Source organism: Solea solea, chromosome 11 (assembly GCF_958295425.1).
Source record: "Solea solea chromosome 11, fSolSol10.1, whole genome shotgun sequence".
NCBI lineage: Eukaryota > Metazoa > Chordata > Actinopteri > Pleuronectiformes > Soleidae > Solea > Solea solea.
In genome coordinates this window covers 22,026,607-22,045,891 of record NC_081144.1, presented here as the reverse complement: position 1 = coordinate 22,045,891, position 19,285 = coordinate 22,026,607, and the positions used below count along the sequence as shown (strand labels likewise).

The 19,285-nt window shown below is 38.9% G+C and overlaps 3 protein-coding genes across 5 annotated transcripts; 1 reads left to right on the top strand and 2 right to left on the bottom strand.

Moving 5' to 3' along the window:
- Positions 1 to 533: 533 nt before the first annotated feature.
- Positions 534 to 8,576, bottom strand: LOC131468520 (deoxyribonuclease-1-like). 3 transcript variants are annotated; one of them, XM_058642883.1, is made up of 11 exons: positions 8,437 to 8,567; positions 7,237 to 7,369; positions 7,046 to 7,128; positions 6,207 to 6,295; positions 6,024 to 6,110; positions 5,827 to 5,939; positions 5,446 to 5,558; positions 4,221 to 4,378; positions 4,007 to 4,103; positions 3,773 to 3,905; positions 534 to 898 (listed from the first exon to the last, which is right to left on the bottom strand). In XM_058642883.1, exons 3-11 carry the CDS (start codon positions 7,124 to 7,126, stop codon positions 777 to 779), a joined length of 993 nt encoding a protein of 330 aa, XP_058498866.1. In that variant the 5' UTR covers positions 7,127 to 7,128; positions 7,237 to 7,369; positions 8,437 to 8,567; the 3' UTR covers positions 534 to 776. The 3 variants fall into 3 exon arrangements, with proteins under 3 accessions (XP_058498866.1, XP_058498864.1, XP_058498865.1); XM_058642881.1 differs by lacking the exon at positions 7,237 to 7,369 and having other exon boundaries at positions 8,437 to 8,576; XM_058642882.1 differs by lacking the exon at positions 8,437 to 8,567 and having other exon boundaries at positions 7,237 to 7,878.
- A 31-nt stretch (positions 8,577 to 8,607) lies between these two features.
- Positions 8,608 to 12,578, top strand: LOC131468519 (keratin, type II cytoskeletal 8-like). The gene is made up of 9 exons (XM_058642880.1): positions 8,608 to 8,960; positions 9,402 to 9,610; positions 9,702 to 9,762; positions 9,915 to 10,010; positions 10,125 to 10,289; positions 10,434 to 10,559; positions 10,953 to 11,173; positions 12,071 to 12,117; positions 12,210 to 12,578. The coding sequence occupies exons 1-9, from the start codon at positions 8,703 to 8,705 to the stop codon at positions 12,299 to 12,301; spliced, it is 1,275 nt and encodes a 424-aa protein (XP_058498863.1). The 5' UTR covers positions 8,608 to 8,702; the 3' UTR covers positions 12,302 to 12,578.
- Positions 12,579 to 13,146: 568 nt separating this feature from the next.
- On the bottom strand, positions 13,147 to 15,857 carry mrps25 (mitochondrial ribosomal protein S25). Its single transcript, XM_058642884.1, has 4 exons — positions 15,642 to 15,857; positions 14,531 to 14,637; positions 14,319 to 14,406; positions 13,147 to 13,641 (listed from the first exon to the last, which is right to left on the bottom strand). The coding sequence occupies exons 1-4, from the start codon at positions 15,773 to 15,775 to the stop codon at positions 13,452 to 13,454; spliced, it is 519 nt and encodes a 172-aa protein (XP_058498867.1). The 5' UTR covers positions 15,776 to 15,857; the 3' UTR covers positions 13,147 to 13,451.
- Positions 15,858 to 19,285: the final 3,428 nt, after the last annotated feature.

Below are 19,285 nucleotides of genomic sequence, written 5' to 3'. Positions count from 1 at the left end.
TCAAAACTAGATCTGGATCCTGCATTCCGCAAGATGAGGACAGAGAGAGAGAGAGAGTGAGAGAGAGGACAAGAAGGAGACTACAGTAAGGGGAGAAAGAACAAGTTAATGACATAATAATGAGATGGTCCAGGTTTCCCTGAGCCAGCTCTAACTATAAGCTTTATCAACTTTACTTAAACTTAACTTTAAACACAGAGAGAGTGTTCGCCGCCCGAACAGTCACTGGGAGCTGGTTCTACAGGAGAGGAGCCTGGTAACTGAAGGCTCTGCCGCCCATTCTGCTGGGAACCACAAGTCAGCCTGTATTTCGGGACCAAAGTGATCTGGTAGGATGATGAGGTAAAACTAGTTCTTCCAGGTACGAAGGGGTCTGCTCATTAAGTGCTTTTACATGAGGAGAATTTTAAATTGAACTCTAAACTGTACAGGCAGCCAGTGTAGAGAAGATAATGGTCTCTCATGTCCTGAAATAATTGACATCATTTTGTATAGTTCACATTAAAGATCAGCACAAAAGACACAAGTCATGCCCTGCTTAAATCTGATTTTTTTTATTCCACTTTTATATGCAAATCTCATTATTTCACCTGTAGTAGGCTACTTGCATGGTGTTGTATGATCCAGAACTGAGTTTTAACCATGAATATATCACAGGTTTATCTCATATGATTCTTTATTTACAGACTCTTTAACAACTCTTTTTTTACAGAAAGACACAAAAGACAAAAAAAAACAATAGCATAGCTAAATGTGAAGAATTCAAGGTCAACCATTTATTCTTCCACTTTCATTTTGGCAAGTTTCCGTTGTAGTAGAGAGATCTGAAGTTGAAGTTTTTCTTGCTCCAAAAGGAGATTTTCCCTCTGCAGTTTTAACACATCGGCCTGCAAACTCTCTGACAGTAGAAACAAATACATTTAATTAGTAAAGAAGTTCCCACACCTTGGTTGACATCAAATTCAAGCTTTCAAGGACTTTCCAGGACCAATTCATTCAAATTCAAGGGCTGAATATGCTGACACAGCTTATGATGGGAGGACAACTTCTGCTGTATTTCTGCTCCTGGTCTCTTTCTTCTGTCTCTACCTCACCTCCCTCTTGACCTTTCTCTCCCCCCACCTCTCCTCTGTCCCCCATTTTTCCTTTCACCCCAACCTGTCTAGGCAGATGGCTGCACATCTTTGAGTCTAGTTCTGTCAGAGGTTTCTTCTTCTGTTAAAAGGGAGTTTTGTCATTTTGAAGGAATGCTGCATGATGTAGGAGATTCCGAGTTCTGACTACAAATGGAATGCAGGATTAGTCTGAATTTGAGAAATTGACTTTACTGCAGTCATGTAAATGTATTCACTGTGCTTCACAAATATGTACTTCTGTTAAAAATATATATATCGTTGACGACGATAGAAGTGGTGGAAATAGTTTATTTGCTTGGAACTATTTTCTACCTCAGGTTTGGTGCACTGACTACTACAGCAACTACTGTGCTTTACTTTCTTTTAACATAAAATAACAGCTTCAAAGACAGATTTTAGAAGGGTCACTGGTATGGGATTTGTAATAGGGGGTCTCTAATAAGTCTCTTTCTTTCTCACTCTGCACCTGATACGTTGTCCTCGCACTATGTCATTTTGGGGAGCAGGTATGAACACATATGTGACTTAATTATAGTCAGCAACTATATCTATGCCCAACATCTACTATACCAGAATCAGGCCCAGCAGGTTAAACAGTAATGCTGAACTGAGGTCAATTAAAAGGATTTAGAAGTCATCAGATATCTGCCTTTGTCATTGTGGCATGTTTCCTTCAGTGACAGCACACCTGGCAAACATTACATAGTGATGCTTTAAGGAAGTTTAAAGCTAGTATCAAGTGATTCAGAGACATTTGTCTACAAATATTAAATAATATTTTAAATATTAAATAACATTTTACACAAGTAACAATGACACCTAATAAACTATAAGTGGGCTTCAGGAAATGTATGGAGGTATTCATTAAATAAAATTGAACTAATTTACCTGCCGTATAATTTAAAGCTGTAGTGTGTAAGTTTTTGAACAAGACGTCTGCTACTATGAAACCATTGTGAAATAAATGCACACATAACTGATTAAGCGCCACACGACTCTCTCTGTGTTTCTCAGTATAGCAGCATTTCGATCTTATTTTCACATTCCCATTCCCGTGCTACACACAGGAAATTATTTGTTTTATGTCATGACAGACTGAGGCAACAGCAACAGGTATGTGTATGACTGAAAACACAAAGAAGTGCCAACAAAAAGCCTCGGAGGTGAATTCTACTGCTCAAAAATCCCACCTGCCCCTGCTCTGCTACTGTGTACACACAAACACTCCCTTCGTTGACATTACTTCTGGTTTGTGAACACCACTGTAGATTCCTGATGAGTGTAGGTTAGGGAGATTCTGAGTGGAGGAGTCCTCCATTTGTAACAATTTGTATTTGTTAGATCACCATTAGATGGCACTAATTCTTACTCTCCTACTACTCTTTAAGGGCTGGGTCATACATTCCACAGCTGCAGAGCCGCTTCTTCTTCTCTCTGCAAGACCAAACAAGCCCGCAACTCTGTTCATGCTCACACAAGGGTCAGCGTCAGCCTAGCTTGAGGGTGATGTCCCACCCTCGTTTGTGTTTCCTTGTTTGACTTGTCACGTGTGTGGGTACCAGCGGACTTCCTCACATAACTTCATGCAGGTTTGCATGGTTACCATTTTCTTCATTGGCTCTTTCTATGCCAACTGGACTGGAAAGTGTTGGGAGCATGTTGGTGCATACTCTCCTCACACACAATCAAACTGTAGGGACCAGAAGGACCAACGTGGAAAGGGAAAGTATGACCCAGCCCTGACAATGACACTCTGTACGTTTACATGCACAGTTTAATCAAGCTAAGGCCGTAGTCCGACTAAGAGAGGCAATCGGATAACTTGCCAAGTCGGAGCATACTTGCGGAGGAAAAAAACAATTTATTGGCCGCGTACGTCTGACTCCGCCTCTGTAGGTGGCGCTGTATCTCTCTATAAGCTAGTAAGTATGTTTTGAATCAGTTTCCTGTTAACCTTGATGTTTCCTACCTGCTGTACATGTTAATCGTGATACAAATTAAATCGAGTCTGAAGAAAGACGCCGCTGCCATATGATTTCTGGCAACAGGACTGCAGAACGCCTCCAAAGTCCGACTCCAGTCTGACTAGTCATATACATGCAGGAGTAATCGGACTATGAATCGCAATATCCGGGTATGTTAGTCCAACTAAGACAAGCTTGGTTTGAATCGGACTGACATGTTTACATGACATTAAGAAAACCAAATTGTTGTCTCAGTGCAACTAAAACCTGATCTTTACCGTGCATGTAAACCCAAGGACTGTTGCACAATAGGAAACATTATGGTTATTTAAAGACTATTATCTAAACCGCATAACAAATACACAGTGTAAGGAATGTTAATCGTATGTTTTCCTGATTCTTAGTGATCACTATCTGCCTCTGCAAACCAAGTTCAACAAATGCAGATATTATCATTACAAAGGTTTTACCTTTTTTTTACATATTTAAGTCATGCTGTAAAACCAGGAATGTTCCTCTCATGTAAGCATTCCTCTCATTACTGACATCCCGCTCTTGTCTTTCACAGAATCAGCTCCTCATTTTAAATGTCAAGTACACAAATGTCTGAAATGTCTTTGATCTATGTCTGACAATTGACCCACAAAGGAATGTATCACACGTGTCCGTTACCTGTGATTGTGTTGTTGCCTGGTGCATTCTGGGCGTCAACAACATCACACGTTTGGTTGCTTTTACTCATGCAGGGAGGAGGAGCGATGCATAATTCCACCTCCACAGGATAGTGATCGCTTACTCTCAGGGCCTGCGGGGTGATGATGGACATACCAGATGAGTGATGTTGTCGTGACACAGGACGGTTAAAATGAAGGTGTTTTCGTTGCAGTTGTGAAAACATAAACTTACCATTTCTTCCGTCATAGAAAACTCTGTGTGGAAATTGAAGGTCTTGGCTGAGTTCGGCACGATGGCTGCCAACATGTCGTCTCCATACACAACAATCCTGTGGGCAGAAATATTACACTCATGTATAGAAAGTGATTCTGCATGTCATAAATCATTCTTCTACTACTGAAAAACAAACATTTGCTGACAGCATTTCAAAGCCTGTTACGCCCACCTGTCGTAGGTGTGATCGTTGGACGTGTTTGCAGTGGTGTCCACGTCGTCTCCAATCAGCCAGTGGAAATCCGTGTCGCTGCGTATACGGATCGACCTCATTTCTTTGCGCGTGACATACGCACCATCGGCGTTAAAGTCGCCCAGGATCATTATATTCTGGAGGAAATCAACAACAGCCATTAAAACACTAGTAAAAAAAATGCTTATAGTTATTATGTTTAATATAAAAACACAATGAAATGCAATATAAGACTTACTTACTATAATAACGAGATGTAATGTCATAATTATGAGACACTATCTCATAATTATGACTTAACATCTCATAATTATGATTTAGTATCTCATAAATAAGACTTAACATCTCATAATTATGATAGTATCTCATGAATATGAAACCAATTACCATAGAAAATAACTGATACTGCAAAAAAGTCCCATAACAATGTGTTTTTCTTTGTACTTTATTGGATTTTTTTTCATTTGGACTATATAGTATTATATATTTATAACTTATCAGAACTTAATTGGCTTGTTTTGTGTTGACAATCGCTCTATGTGCCTTAAATTTCTCCCTGGGGACAAATAACGATGTTTGAAATTGAAATTGAAGCATAACTGCTGGTTCATAACTAAATATTTTACTTGATTTTACTTGATTTGGATTTGTCCCACTGGATACCAACATGAATCTAGAGAAATTATGCTAAGTTTGAGCCATTTTTTCAAATGTTTCATCTTCATTTGTTCGTTTGTTTGACTAATCATTATTCTGTTACCATAATGGGACATTATAGTCATTGTCTTTGCATTATTGTTTCATTTTTCATCTTTATTTTTTTTCCATTTTGTTTAGTTTGTCCATATTTGAGCATGTGGGCGTGTCAGGATCGTAGTCAGTATGTCCCAGTTTCCTCCTAAAGCTATGAGGGAAATAAGGATATATTGAATGGCCACCAGGGGGCAACTCTGCTAGTTGCAAAAAGAAAATGAGCTTCTAATTTTCACTTGATTAATAATGTCATTAAACATTAGGAATGGTCTCAATCGGTTTCAGCTCCTCCTCAATAAAATATGATATCAATTTTCTAAATGATATTATATTTCTTAACTATATGAGTGAACGGCAGTGTGATTGACAGCTGGTATCATCCTGGTTGCAGGTGTGTCTGTGGACTTTAATTCACTGATCATTCATATTTCATTTGCAATGATGAACTCACATCTGTTTTCCACTTGTCCCTGACGTGCAGGAAGACCTCGTACAGCTCATCCAGCTCTCTTTCTGAGTCTGAAGGTGTGGTGTGGACTGGGATCAGCACTAAGTCCCTCAGCACTGCGACAAGAAACAGTCGGTTCAGAGCACGCCTGCGTATCATGACACAGAACTCCCTGACACAGACTCAATAAACTTGATAAACTCGCTTCCCGCTCGGATTCAAAAGTCAAACTACATTCGAGTGATAGGCTTTAATAAAAACAAACATGTCCGTTACAGGCTCCATATGGACATGACTCATACATACCATGACAACAGTGTTGTGGCAACCAATCAACTCAACCACAAACACATCAGTACTGATGAAATATTCCCGTGTGCTGACCTGTGTAGTGTGGCCTGAAGTGGAGAATATACGGCTCCCTTGCAAAAGCATCCACATCGTTCACCTGGTTGTCTTCGTATTGATAGGAGTCGATGAACTTGACCACATCGTCCCTTGTAGAGAGACCAGATGTCTTTTAAAGCCGCCTTTCAACAAAGTACAACCGGTCTTACAGAGTACACAAGATATCGTCTTACCTGTAGAGAAACAGAAACTGTTCCTTATATCTGTTTCTTCCCAGGCGAGTACTGAGCTGCAGAGAATAGTGATGGCTGGTGTTCACCCTGAGATACACACCAGAGTTCAAATAAAGTGTCTATATACTGTATACATATATATATATACATTTAAGCATTATCAGTAGTATTTGCTTCACTCACCTGTTGAGTTCTTTCATCAACAGTTTGACAGAGTCTCCACTCACGTCCACCACCTCCAGAATCAAAATAATGTCATATCGAGACACAATCTGTTCAAAACAAAGTTAAAAAGAAATGATTTTAGCCTTCTAAGATAAATTTAAAAGCCATTAACAAACAAATAGTGAGAACAAACACTAATAAATATGGGCGTTACTGTCAGAGGAGTCAAATTATGGAATCTTTTCAATAATGGGTTGACAAAAATGCACACCGGGTTTAAATGAATGTTCAAATACAACAATCTAAAAGGATTTTGTTTCTTCTTTTCCTCGTATGTCTTTCTTCATAATGAATGTAACTGAAGCAGAACGCTCGTGATCACATGTGATTTCAAAATTGTAACATTGTTCATCTACAGAGACATGTACTGAAGAACGTACAACATATTAATACTTAAATGAATGAAGTTTAATCACACCAAAGCTACGTTAAAACAGCGTTCTTATTACTTTTTTAGTATTTTTTAACTTTTTCAAAACATTTAAATGTTAGCTACATAGCATTGTTTCTTTTCTTTCTTTCTTTTTTACATTTTTTTTACAAAACTCCATCGGTCTGTGTCTGAAATAAGAAAGGAAGTGTGAACTTATTGAGGTTCTTCTCTACATCATGACTTAAATATTAAACAATGATTGCCACTTCCTCTTTGTTCCCTACATAAGCTAATTACTAACTGGCTGCTTGCCAAACTTTAACCTTTGTTATTATCACAGCACCTTTAATTGCAAACTATTTCAAATGACTAACAAACCACAGAGTTGCTAAAACCAGCCACCTCATGCTCGACTGTGCTTCACCTTAACCAGAGTCGACAGGACGTCTGGGTCTGAGACTTTTGCCAGGCCAAACCGGCGAACATTAAAGGAAGCTATCTTCATGTCTGACAAGAAGAAAGGAAACGAAACAAAAAAGCCAGAGGCATTTAAAAAACATATTTCAAATAATTCAAATTGCTTTAAAAGATACAGCGGACAGACAGTGTACCTACCTCAGTGGTGTGTCTCTGAGTTGTGATTCAAGTGTGTCATGGCAAAGCTATAGAGTAACCCTGCATGAAAAGTGTGAGAAACCTACTCATCTGTAACGTGTTTTCTTAAAGGGAGGCCAGGATTATGCAATCACTGTGAAAAGGGGTGCGAGTTAAGTTAGAGCGTGAAAACAAAGCAAAGACTGAGAGGACAGACGAGTTTCATTGTTTACACTCAGCTATACTGGAAATCATGTCTCCAACTGCACCATTATCCCTCAGTCTTCCTTTGTCTGCAGTAATACAAGACACTCCCAATGCCAGTATGCAATGATTGTGTTAATAATACAAAACATTATTTAGCGTAAGCTACTTAAAAAAACAAAAAAAAAAACAATTCATTGAAATGATGCAACATTATATTTATATGCTGTGTCCTTCACTTAAAAAATGGACAAGCAGAACTATCAGACCTGACGTTTGTTTATATACAGCAGCAGAGCAGGGGTGGGTGGGGTCATACTACTGAATATTGAACATTGTGTGAACTCATTTGACGATGATTTTAATCTAACAGACATTTGTTCATATGTACGTATATGTTTGAATTACAGCTTTAATCTGCCGCTGCCTTTAATCTGGAATCATATGGAATTAGATTTGTGTCAATACAACACATTTCACTAATCACACGACGATGTTGCGATGTACAATGCGTAACTTCCCCGTCGACATCCTCCAAAATAATTGCATAAGTATCTGATGTTTATAATCCGACAAACGTTAGAATTACGTAGAATTATTTTGTTAGAAATGTGGGAAAAATGTGGGGATCTGAACGAGTTCCAGACAGACAGCGACTCCAAGCCCTTGACGACTTCCAGTCCATTCAGCTGTCACTCCAAAACTCCAGCCAATCAGCAGACAGCTTCCTAAGGCCCGTCCACAAACAAAAAACCATGGCGCACTGAACAAATCACGGAGCAAAAAGGACAAGTGTATTTTCAAACAACAAAATACAATATTTTTGAATGATTAAATCCATTTTTTTTAAAAGTGTTGTTTGAAAATATCGACACAAATCTAATTCCATAGAGTCCCATTTGGACAAAAACCAAAATAAAAATGTATTCTGATTTCACAGAATGATCTAAAGTGGCTATTTTCATTTACTAAAGTTTACTAAAGTTTACTATAAGAAAACAGTTTATTGCAGCATACCAGAGGTTGTGAAGCCGGCCTGGAATCCAGTGTGACAACACCGTCCTTTACTTACAGCAGGGGTAGGTGGGAGAACAGGTAGCATACGTCAGACAGGTTAAGCCACATTTGGGAGCCGCATACCTTCCCTATCACCAACCACACCTTGTTCTGTCTATAAAGCAACACTCAAGAGATGAGGGATGCACTGCAGGGCTTAACCACCGCCTGACCTCTTCATTCATCCATCCATCCATCCATCCCCAAAGTCTCCACACATCACTACCATGAGTTTGAGGATCACGCGCAGCACCCGTTCAGGTGTGCAGAGGTCTGCAGGGGGCTTCAGCAGCACGTCCATGGGATCCTACTCCATCCCCCGCATCAGCAGCGGGGCCGAGCAGATGATCACAGCCGTGACCGTCAACAAGAGCCTGCTCGCCCCGATGAACGTCGCCATCGACCCCAACATCCAGGTCGTCCGCACCCAGGAGAAAGAGCAGATCAAGAGCCTCAACAACCGCTTTGCATCCTTCATTGATAAAGTAAGAGTCAAAGCATCTCTGTCTGTTTGTGTTGGATACTCTTGTCATCCTTTTACAGACAGGACAGGATCAACTGTGCCAACTTTGCTTTGTGGTTTTTATGTCTTTGATCAGTGGCATTTGGATTGGAATGATGTGGCTGAAAGATGTTTCTATGTTAGTAAGCTGTCAATCACTTGATATGATATACAGCATGTGTATGTAATGCTCAAGCATGTCTTGAATAAACCTGGAATAATAGGCCTTTTTAGGGCTTCACTCCAGGTTTAAGAGAGTCAGGGTCATGCTGTTGTTCAAGTGTAAGTGTAGGTGCCACCTTGAAGAATTCTTTTTTGGGGTCATTATATCATTGCTTTTACACAATACTGCACATTATTGGCTCACGAAATAAATGTTTTTTCTTTGACCGAATATTTTAAACATGCATTATTTTGTTGACAGGTTAGATTCCTGGAACAGCAGAACAAAATGCTGGAGACCAAGTGGAACCTGCTGCAGGGACAGACGTCCGCGCCCTCAACCGTTGAGCCCATGCTGAAGTCTTACATCCTCAACCTGGAAAAACAGCTGGAGTCGCTCAACAATGAAAAGCTCCGGCTCGACATGGAGAACGGTGTCATGCACAAGAACGTTGACGACTACAAGACCAGGTAAGACGGACTTTGTGATGAAAGACTTGAACTTCTGCAATGAAAGCCATGGCCGTGCGATAATTAAAGATATCCAACACGGTGGTTTCAGGTACGAGCAGGAAATCAGCAAGAGGAACGACGCTGAGACTGAGTTTGTCGTGCTGAAAAAGGTACACTTTGTAGTCATCATGTTCCCTCACTGTGTACACGTTAAATGATGGACGGTGTGTTCAAAGGCTTCCAGCCTGGTTGTGGGGAGTGTAAGTGTTGTCTGTCTCGTGCAAAAGGTCAAGGCTAATTTGTTTTTTCGTGCTGCTTGCAGGATTTGGATTCAGGCTATATGTCCAAGGTGGAGCTGAACGACAAGCTGTTTAGCATCACTGATCAATTCCAATTCCTCAAGGCTATCTATGATGCGGTACACAAAACATTTTAATCTTCACGATAAAAACGGTGCATACAGTGTGTTCTGGACCGGGTCTTCTCACTGCTGCTGCTGCTGCTGTTATTGTTTTGTCAAAAAAAAAAACAGGAGCTGCACGAGCTGCAGGACAGTCTGAAAGAGACATCCGTGGTGGTGCAGATGGACAACTCCCGCTCCCTGAAGATGGATCAGATTGTAGCTGAAGTCAAGGCTCAGTATGAGGACGTCGCTGCTCGCAGCCGTGACGAGACTGAAAGCTGGTACAAGAACAAGGTGAGGAAGTAAAACATGTTTAGAAAAAGATAACATGGATCTCTTTAAAACTTCACAAAAAGAGGAGGGCTCAACGTCAAACACTCATAAATCATTCCGTCATGCCTGATAATTACACGTTTTAATCTGGGTTCCTGTTTCCAGTTTGACCAGGCGTCTGCAGAGGCTGAACAGTATGGCAGCGAAATGCGCAGCACCAAGGGAGAAATAGCTGATCTCACTCGCTTGATCAGCCGTCTGCAGAACGAGATCCAGGCTGCCAAGAAACAAGTGAGTATCAGTTACAGTTAGTGACAACTACAGATGTGAGGAAAAAGGCCAAGGCAGCAGAACGGGCCACTTGATATTAAAGCTGCTGCCAGTGATGTCATCTGTTGGCTAAACTTTGGTTCACTGCCAGCAAACAATCAAAAAGAGGGGCATTAGAGAAAGGTTTCCCTCCTTGGCCAAAGTAATAACTTCCTGTGGAAGGCAGCTGATAACATGACAAACATTACACAGCTGTGCTGGTCGTCTGTTTACATACTTAAGTATTACGAAATACAATGGCATCCTTCAAATATTTTTTTGTCCAGGCGACTTGAACAAAGAGACGTACTCACAGTGGAAGTGCAGTGCGGCGACTGATGCCTGAAATCACTTATCCATGCGCGTCATTTTCAGCGGGAAAGTCTCGAGGGCCAGATTGTGGCAGCAGAGCAGCGTGGGGAGGAGGCCGTGAAGGACGCCAAGGTTCGCATCAGGGACCTGGAGCTGGCTCTGCAGAGGGCCAAGCAGGACATGGCTCGCCAGCTGAGAGAGTACCAGGAGCTCATGAACGTCAAGCTGGCCCTGGACATAGAGATCTCCACCTACAGGAAACTGCTGGAGGGAGAGGAGCAAAGGTGAGTGAGGTCGTTTAGACCAGTGATTCCCAAAGTCTGGGTCGTGACCCACACTTGGTTCATGGGAGATTTTTTTGGGTCCCAAACTAATTTGCAGAATTTTCCCAACCGTTTATCAAAGATTTCTGTGTAAATGTAGTAATGGAAATTCTAAATGATATATTGTGGTAAAAACTATTTCTCAGCCTGAGCGCACAAACTGTGTGCCTCGTTTATTGAAACAGCGAAGCCGAAGTAAACACAAGATGAGGACGTCAGTAACCAACCAACCAGCACAGGGCTCTACGTCATCACTAACATGGTTACTTAAAGGGACCATGATCCCGGAACAGTCCTTCCTACATGCATAACACAATAGGAAATAATCTCATGACATAAGTGTATAGAAACACAAAGTGCAAGGGTGAATTATGCAAGTCCATTCACTACAATGTAATGTTTGGGGCGGAAAATAATATTTTAAAAAAAATTTGGTGGGGGGTAATTTAAACTGATTATAATCTTGCCTATTATATACCTGTATTAATAGTGAATTCTGATACTTTGTAACTTTATACAAACAATGTGCAGTTTACAAATAGGTTTGCAATAAAGTTTCTTAGTACTTATCGCAAGAAAATAAATTCTGATTATTATTAACCTGACTTTAAGAATTTATACCACACCAATCTGTAATAGTTAACATCCTTAATCTTGAACAGTTGGGATTCAATGCAAACCATTGTTCTGGCTTGTTAGTGGTAATAAAAGCTTCAAATATCAGATGTAATTTCTCATTAAGAGAAAGTTAGACTTTTAAAAAAAAAAAAAAAAAATGTAATTGTTATTTTTCTTGTACGAACAATATCCCAGTGTACATCACTGTTTACTGTGTATTCCCTGCTCTTTCCTGAACAGAATTGGACAGGACTCAGTTGTCAACATCCAGACAGTGCCCACCAAAGGTAAACGCTGAAGATGACACCATTAATACCTCTGACCCTAGCGTCATGTTTATGTGAAACTTTTCTCCCCCTTTCCTCCCTCTCTCCAATAGCCATCACGGTAAAGACCCACCAGCGGCGTCGTTCAGGTCCACTTTACATCAAGACAATGGAGACCCTCGACAGATCATACAACAAGAACTAAAAGCCCACATGGAGCTCTCAACTGCTGAATCTCTGCGATTAGAAACTGTGACTCTTACCTTTATGACCTCTGTAACCTGCAATAAAATATCTGCACATATGGGCCAAACGTATGTTTGTTTACTCTGATTTAATGGTATCTTCCATTGATTTACAGGATTCAGTTGTAGCACAATCAGTAGAAACTAAGCTGGGCGTAAAGGCAGTGTAAAGAAATTCAAAAAATCTAAATATTATTTACCCTGCTGTGCAAAAAATAAACATACTTCACAACATCATATTTTGTGTCTTCATTTTTCCACACACACAAACAGAGAGAGACTTTTAGTAAAGTTGGATGAACAAATCTTCTCGTTTGATACCTCACTTATAGGCTTGGACATGGCAAAATGACTATAACGCCCCCTAATGTCTACGGGATATGTTGCATAATGTCAAAATTCATCTGCATTACAGAGGGTGAAGGAGACAGATAGAACTGTTTCATCCCCTTGTCTTTCAACGCTCCAGGCAGCTTTATTTTTGACTTGTTATGGATTACAATGTTTGAATTTGAACTGATTTCTTTCAATTCTGCCTCTGCGTTTAATGTCTTTGTACTGCAACTTGGATCCATCTTAACCTTTGCTTTGCCTTCAAGTCACACAGAAAATAACTTCTTTGAAATATTGACAAATACTTGTGTACTTTGGGGGAAAAAAAACCTAAAAGAAAAACGTTGTATTCGTAGTTTTAGTGGAATCCATATTTGGACTCTGATGACTTTGACTCAGCAATGGGGACTCACTTTGAACACGGGTTCAACACCGAGACTCTACAACACTACAACACTGGCTTTAACTGAAATGGATGAATCTGGGTTTTTATTTGAATGTTTACACTGGGATGTTCTGTTCATATCCCAGAACCAGGTCATCATATCATGTACAAACAAGGTGTGATGAGTTATCCAAACATCCACTCTGACAAGTGCTTCAGCTGGTTCCTGGTGGAGAGGAGGGAGTCAGTCCATGCCCTGCCAATCTTCAATGCACAGACAATAGTAACTACAATTTACCTGTGCATATTTACAGTTAAATATGCAATGTGTTTGTCCAGTAATATAATAAAAATAATACAATATTGTCCACTTTGTGATCAACAATCTGCTCTTATTCCTGCGATGCTGCCATCTGGGCTCGATATTTGCCCGTCATTTCCTTGGGCAGCGGCGTGGTGCCAGGACACGGCACCTGACCGTCCACCTCGCAGATGCACTCCCTCAGACAGTACTTCTTTGGCCCAAAGTTGGCAGGGTTGGACGCCTGCATCTTGGCTTGAGCCTCATCTTGTAACTGTTCTCTGTGGGCAGAGGGAGTAAGAAAAAAAAAATTGTCACTGTTGTGCATACAGTGAAGTTTCAAGGAAATGTTCATTTTTGAGCTCTTTCTAGGGTTGCAAAGGGGCAGAATATTCCCGGGATATTTCTAGAAATTTTGCATGGGAACTTGCGTTTGGGAATTTTGGAAACTTTCCATGGGAATTATTGATTTATTCACTTTTTTTTTCCTTTTAAGCCAATGTAAACACAAGAAATTCCAAGAATTCTTTTTCCATATATTTATTTCTGGGTATAACCTGAAAAGGTTATGTGAGGCCATGACACACCGTGGTTCACTTTAAATGATAAAAACTGAAGCCTTGTTTGTACTACACTAAAATGGTGATGGTCTTTTGAAATTAAACAGGCTATGAAAGCTAAACTAAAGCTATATTAAAAATAGAAATTTTTTTATTCGATTTAGAATCAAATTTTTACCATTATAACATTGTTTAGCTTTGTGTGTGAGTCCTGATTTTGCTACAATAAAATAATACAATACTATCAATTACCAGGACTTTGGAGCTGTTTACAGTTAAGTGAAATAAAATAGTTCTCTGAAGTTATTTGCTCTCAACAAATGAAATAAAAAAAACTATTGTAACTGTATATACATGATGTTTGAACACAAGGACATTATAGTATGTGAATATCTTACTCTGATTTGCCCAAAATCTTCTGAACATGTTTTGCGATTTCTCTGTGCTCCTTGCCCTCCGCATCCACCAGCACCTGTTCACCATCATCTGCAAGAGAGACAGAAGATTAACCTGATGGGATATTGCACAGTTATGATAGAACTGATTATTAAGAGTGGCATCATTTTAATGACCATAACACAGAGTAAAACAACAGTGCAAAGCTACACACCCAGGTAGAACTTCAGAAACGGTGATGGTGTCATATTTTTGAACATCATTATTTGGACCCAGGGGTTCTTGTACTGGATCTGAGGAATATTGAAGAACACAAATTTCCTGCAAAACAACATGAGAAAGTACAACATTTAGCATCGACTTAAATCATAGCTGTTGTGCAGCAATGCGTCGCAGTAACTGAGGAACTGGAGGACAACAACTGCCCATTATTATATGTGTCACTATCCTTGTGAGGTACATGCCATCCGCCCAAGCATTCCCGATATATATGTCCAATATTGTGCATCCCTTTTTAAAACTTAAAGATTCTGGGAAGGTGCATACTTAGATGTAGGTAATTTGTTATTATAAGGATAGAGTTGCTCTATAGGAAGAAAATCTCATGTTTAAAGATAAGGGCAGAGGTTAATGTTGTAAAAAAAGTCTTATCAAATTAAATTCGTAAATGTTACACCTTTGATTGACATGACAGAAAAAACAAACACTTGAAGAGGAAGAATGATATACAGCAGTTTACAGTCAAATATTTGAAGCAACTTTTAGGATAAAGCAAAAATGTGTGTAGATCGTTAGTGCGTGACAGTCTGAAGATGCTCTGTAGCAAATTTCCAGATTCAAAATTTCTTTACCTTGGCTTTACATTATGTAATTCTACGAATAGGACAAGTACATTTAATTTCCCTTGCATGACATCAAAGAATTGTTTAAATTAAAGTCAAATAATAGATGAACCTGTGTTTAGTTAGTTATACTGTTTTTGATCAAACCAAAAATGATGGATTTCATGATTTAATTAGGGTCATATGTTCGTGTGAATTGCAAAGATTACAAATTAGCACGTATTTGTTCTTGTTTTGTTATAAATCTGATCAAGTGTGTTATTATTACATGATTAGGCTTCAAACTTCACACGATAGTTTAATTTACCTGCCTTGAGCACAAGTGGTGTTTTTTTTAGTCGTAACACCGTTTCATATCCCAGTAATAAAATCGCTAGCGAATATTTAACATAATTTATGTAAATACAACGTGTAAATGACACAACTGTGTGTTTTATCTTCCACTTAGACGGAGATTGTTATTAGCGTGCTGCTAGCTCTGACCTTGCTCCTTCGCCCAGCTCTCCGTGAGTGTTGTAATTCACCGTCATGATCTTCACTCTGTTTTTAAAGATGATGTCGCCCTTCTGTAGATACTCCAGCGTCCTCCTGATGGGAAACCTTCCCTTCATCGGCATCTTGGGAAACTAAATCCTTCGTTATTTACAAACTAACATGTGAAGTCCAGCCTCCACTCCAGTCAACGAGTCGCAGATGCGCGGCGAGACGCGTTTTGATGACGTCAAGCGTTGCACAGCAGCGGAGCGAACTGGGAAATGTCGTGTTTCAAAACAATTTCTGTATTTCCTTCACTGGCTGTAAATAAGTCTGATAACATTGATTCCATCATATATATATATATATATATATGTACATATATATATATATACATATACATATACATATACATATTTAAATGTGTATTTAAATATTTAAATCTTTGGATCCCTGCGAAACGCTCTCTCTTTTTGTTGCACTACTTGTTGTATGTACAGCTTAATGACAATAAAAGTGATTTGATTTGATATACATATACATATACATATACATATACATATACATATACATATACATATACATATACATATACATATACATATACATACACACACAGATACCTATATACATATTCATTGATATTTATTATTAACAATGTAATAGGACACAGCTGGGAAACACAACACACCTGTCAGTCACATAAAAAGTCACATGAAAGTCTTCTGGTTCATGTTCACCAATTGTTTGCACCAATTGCAATCAATCATTTTTGATGATCCTTGCATTTGTGTGAATTGAAGGTGGGAAACACCTCTGTTTTGAACTTGCAGCCCCTGAATGGACAGAGGCGCCACTTCTTTTCACTGTAAAATGAGATGAGTTCACATATCTCTCTCGACAAATGGCTCACACACAGGTCAATGTAATTTGATTTTCAAATCATGACTATATCCACTTGCCACTCTTACAGAATGTATTCTTGACAAATGTACTTTCAATGAATTAAAAGCACTAAATGTACACACACAAGTACTGTACATGCTCAGCTCAACTCAACTCAACTCAACTTTATTTATAAAGCGCTTTAAGCAGCCGTAGCTGAGACAAAGTGCTGTACATGAAAAGAAATAAAACAAGGTAAAGGAGACCACAGAAAAACGTCTCACGTCTATAATAGTCTATAATAATGTGCAATATAGAGTGTCTTATATCCCTTTTTGTCAGCACTACCTAGGCAGTCTGATGGAATTTTGACCTGATATAAACACACCTGTTTTAAAAAAAACTTAAAAAAACTGTACTTAAAAAAAAAATCTGAAAGCCATATTTATTTATTCTGCCAATAAACTGTGCTAAATGTTTTTTAACTGTACCATTTCCATTTAAATTATTTTTAATTGTTATTTAAGTAAAGTACTCAGCATACTTAATCTACAGCATAATGTTCACCACGTCTACTGTACTTTAGTTTAATTGCTGCTGCAACTTTATTCTCATCAGTTTGTGTCAAAGTTGGGAAGGTGTTAGTGTTTTAGTAAAACCAGCAGGGGGCGTCAAAGCCACTTCACCCCATCAGCCTTAGTAATACGATAACGGTGTGTGAAATTCTCTCCTTTTATTCTGCTATACAAAATCTAAAGATCTGACACACACACACACACGGAAGGTGAGTAAGTGGAGTGGAATTTGCTTGCGGAAACGGGTAGTTTCCTTTTTATAGTTGTCTAAATTTAGTTAGAATAGAGGTCAATTCTGCCATTTTAGTTTGTTTTGGTAACAGAAGATACACACTGGAACTTTAATACTACAAATAAATAAAAAATTAATTATTTTAGTCGGGTTATAAATCGCACAAGTATATACACATTAGTTGTCAATTACAAACAAACCAACACGAAAAACTGAAATAAACCACTGATTAAAAAACAAATTGCAGGTATGCAAGAGTTTCTCTTCTACGGGAGTTCTGACTTAAAACTCCGAATTCTTAATGTCAGAATTCTGAGTTTAAAGTCAGGATTCTGAGTTTAAAGTCAGGATTCTGAGTTTCAAGTCAGAATTCTGACTATATTCTGAGAATTAAGTTTAAAGTCAGAACTCAAATATTTTTTTCTGTGTGGTCCTAATCCTCCACCATACTCTCCTCTCCGGTCTTCTCTCTCTAGTTATTCCAAAACACGAGACAAATTGCTTTAGTTTTACCTGTTGTCTGTAAAACTAACAGGATAAAACTTAACTCCTAGAGACGTGAAACCCTTCCATCATGTACAGACAGAGTCTTGTTATATTTCATGAATAATTGTTTATTTCTTCCATAATATGTGGCTTCAGGGAAGCCGGCCCCAGAGACAGGAATGCTGTTACAGTCTTTATACATTTGTATTATATTGTCATTGGTATGAGGTAGAAATGTAGGGTTGTGACAAACTTGAGCAAAACTTGAATGCCATAATCTTTTTTTTTTACATGAGCAAAACAAAACATTTATATGGTATAAATCCTTGACAATTGGACATTCAATCCACAATCTGAAAAAGAAAGCCACATTTAGACATTCAAATCAATTTTCTTTTCATATACAGCATTTAATAAAATGGACTTAAGCAACTTCTCCATGCACTGCAATGCACTGTAAAAAAATGACAACAATGTTCCTTATTAGGGCACACGGCAACAAGATTATAAAACCCCGCTTAAAAACAACATGCATTCATTTGAATGAAATTACACGTACAAAGGTAAGTTCACGCCAGTGTCTTTACAAACAGTCTGAACGGGTTTTCAACCCTATTAGTACATTATTGACATTATATATTCACGAGACACAGTCAGTGATGATGTCGTCACTCATGTTGCTGTGGAGGCTTACTCTGAGGCATTAAACAGGGTTCCCACACATTTTTATTTCATTTTCAAAACTTTTCCATTAGATTTTACCAAACCTCCATGACAATTTTTTAGCAAAAGTTTAACAAAAGTTGAATAAAGTAGTAATGAGGCTTTTACTTTGTAGCCCTATCGCAGGCTTTGAAGCGAAAATGTAACATGGATTTTGGAATGGAATATCTTAGTCAACATCCACTCATTTCTGCTGATTATCATCCTGTTAAAGCTTGCTCATTTCACTCAAGAGTGAACATAATGCATACTACAGGTATCACATGTATCATGTGACATAAGTGAGCGACATTCATGCATTCATTTGATATCAGATCAAGCCAAACTTACAAATCAGTTCATGACTGTGGGAACCCTAATTATAGTGGCAAAGACAATGGATGTCTGACAAGACAGTCAGCGTTTCCCATACTGTTGCTTTGGGGGGGATTAAAATGTGAAAAATAGAAAACATATAAAGAGGGAAATATGCAACACTGCCTCACAAGATGTGAAGCGAGGAAAAAATATAGTAGAGTGCTAATGTCTCGGGTAAAAACTGACGTCATACTCCTTTTTCCTGTGTTGTCATGGCTGCCGTTTTGTTGGCAGTTGCATTCGAGTACCGATATTTCCGACTCCGTCAATAAATAGACTGCATTCAAACAGGGTTGTTTGCTACATAGCATCGTCACATTCATGATCTGTTTACTCAACGTTTTCCAAGACCTCAAAGTTCAGGACGTCCCTCCATATGATGTGTACGTCATTAC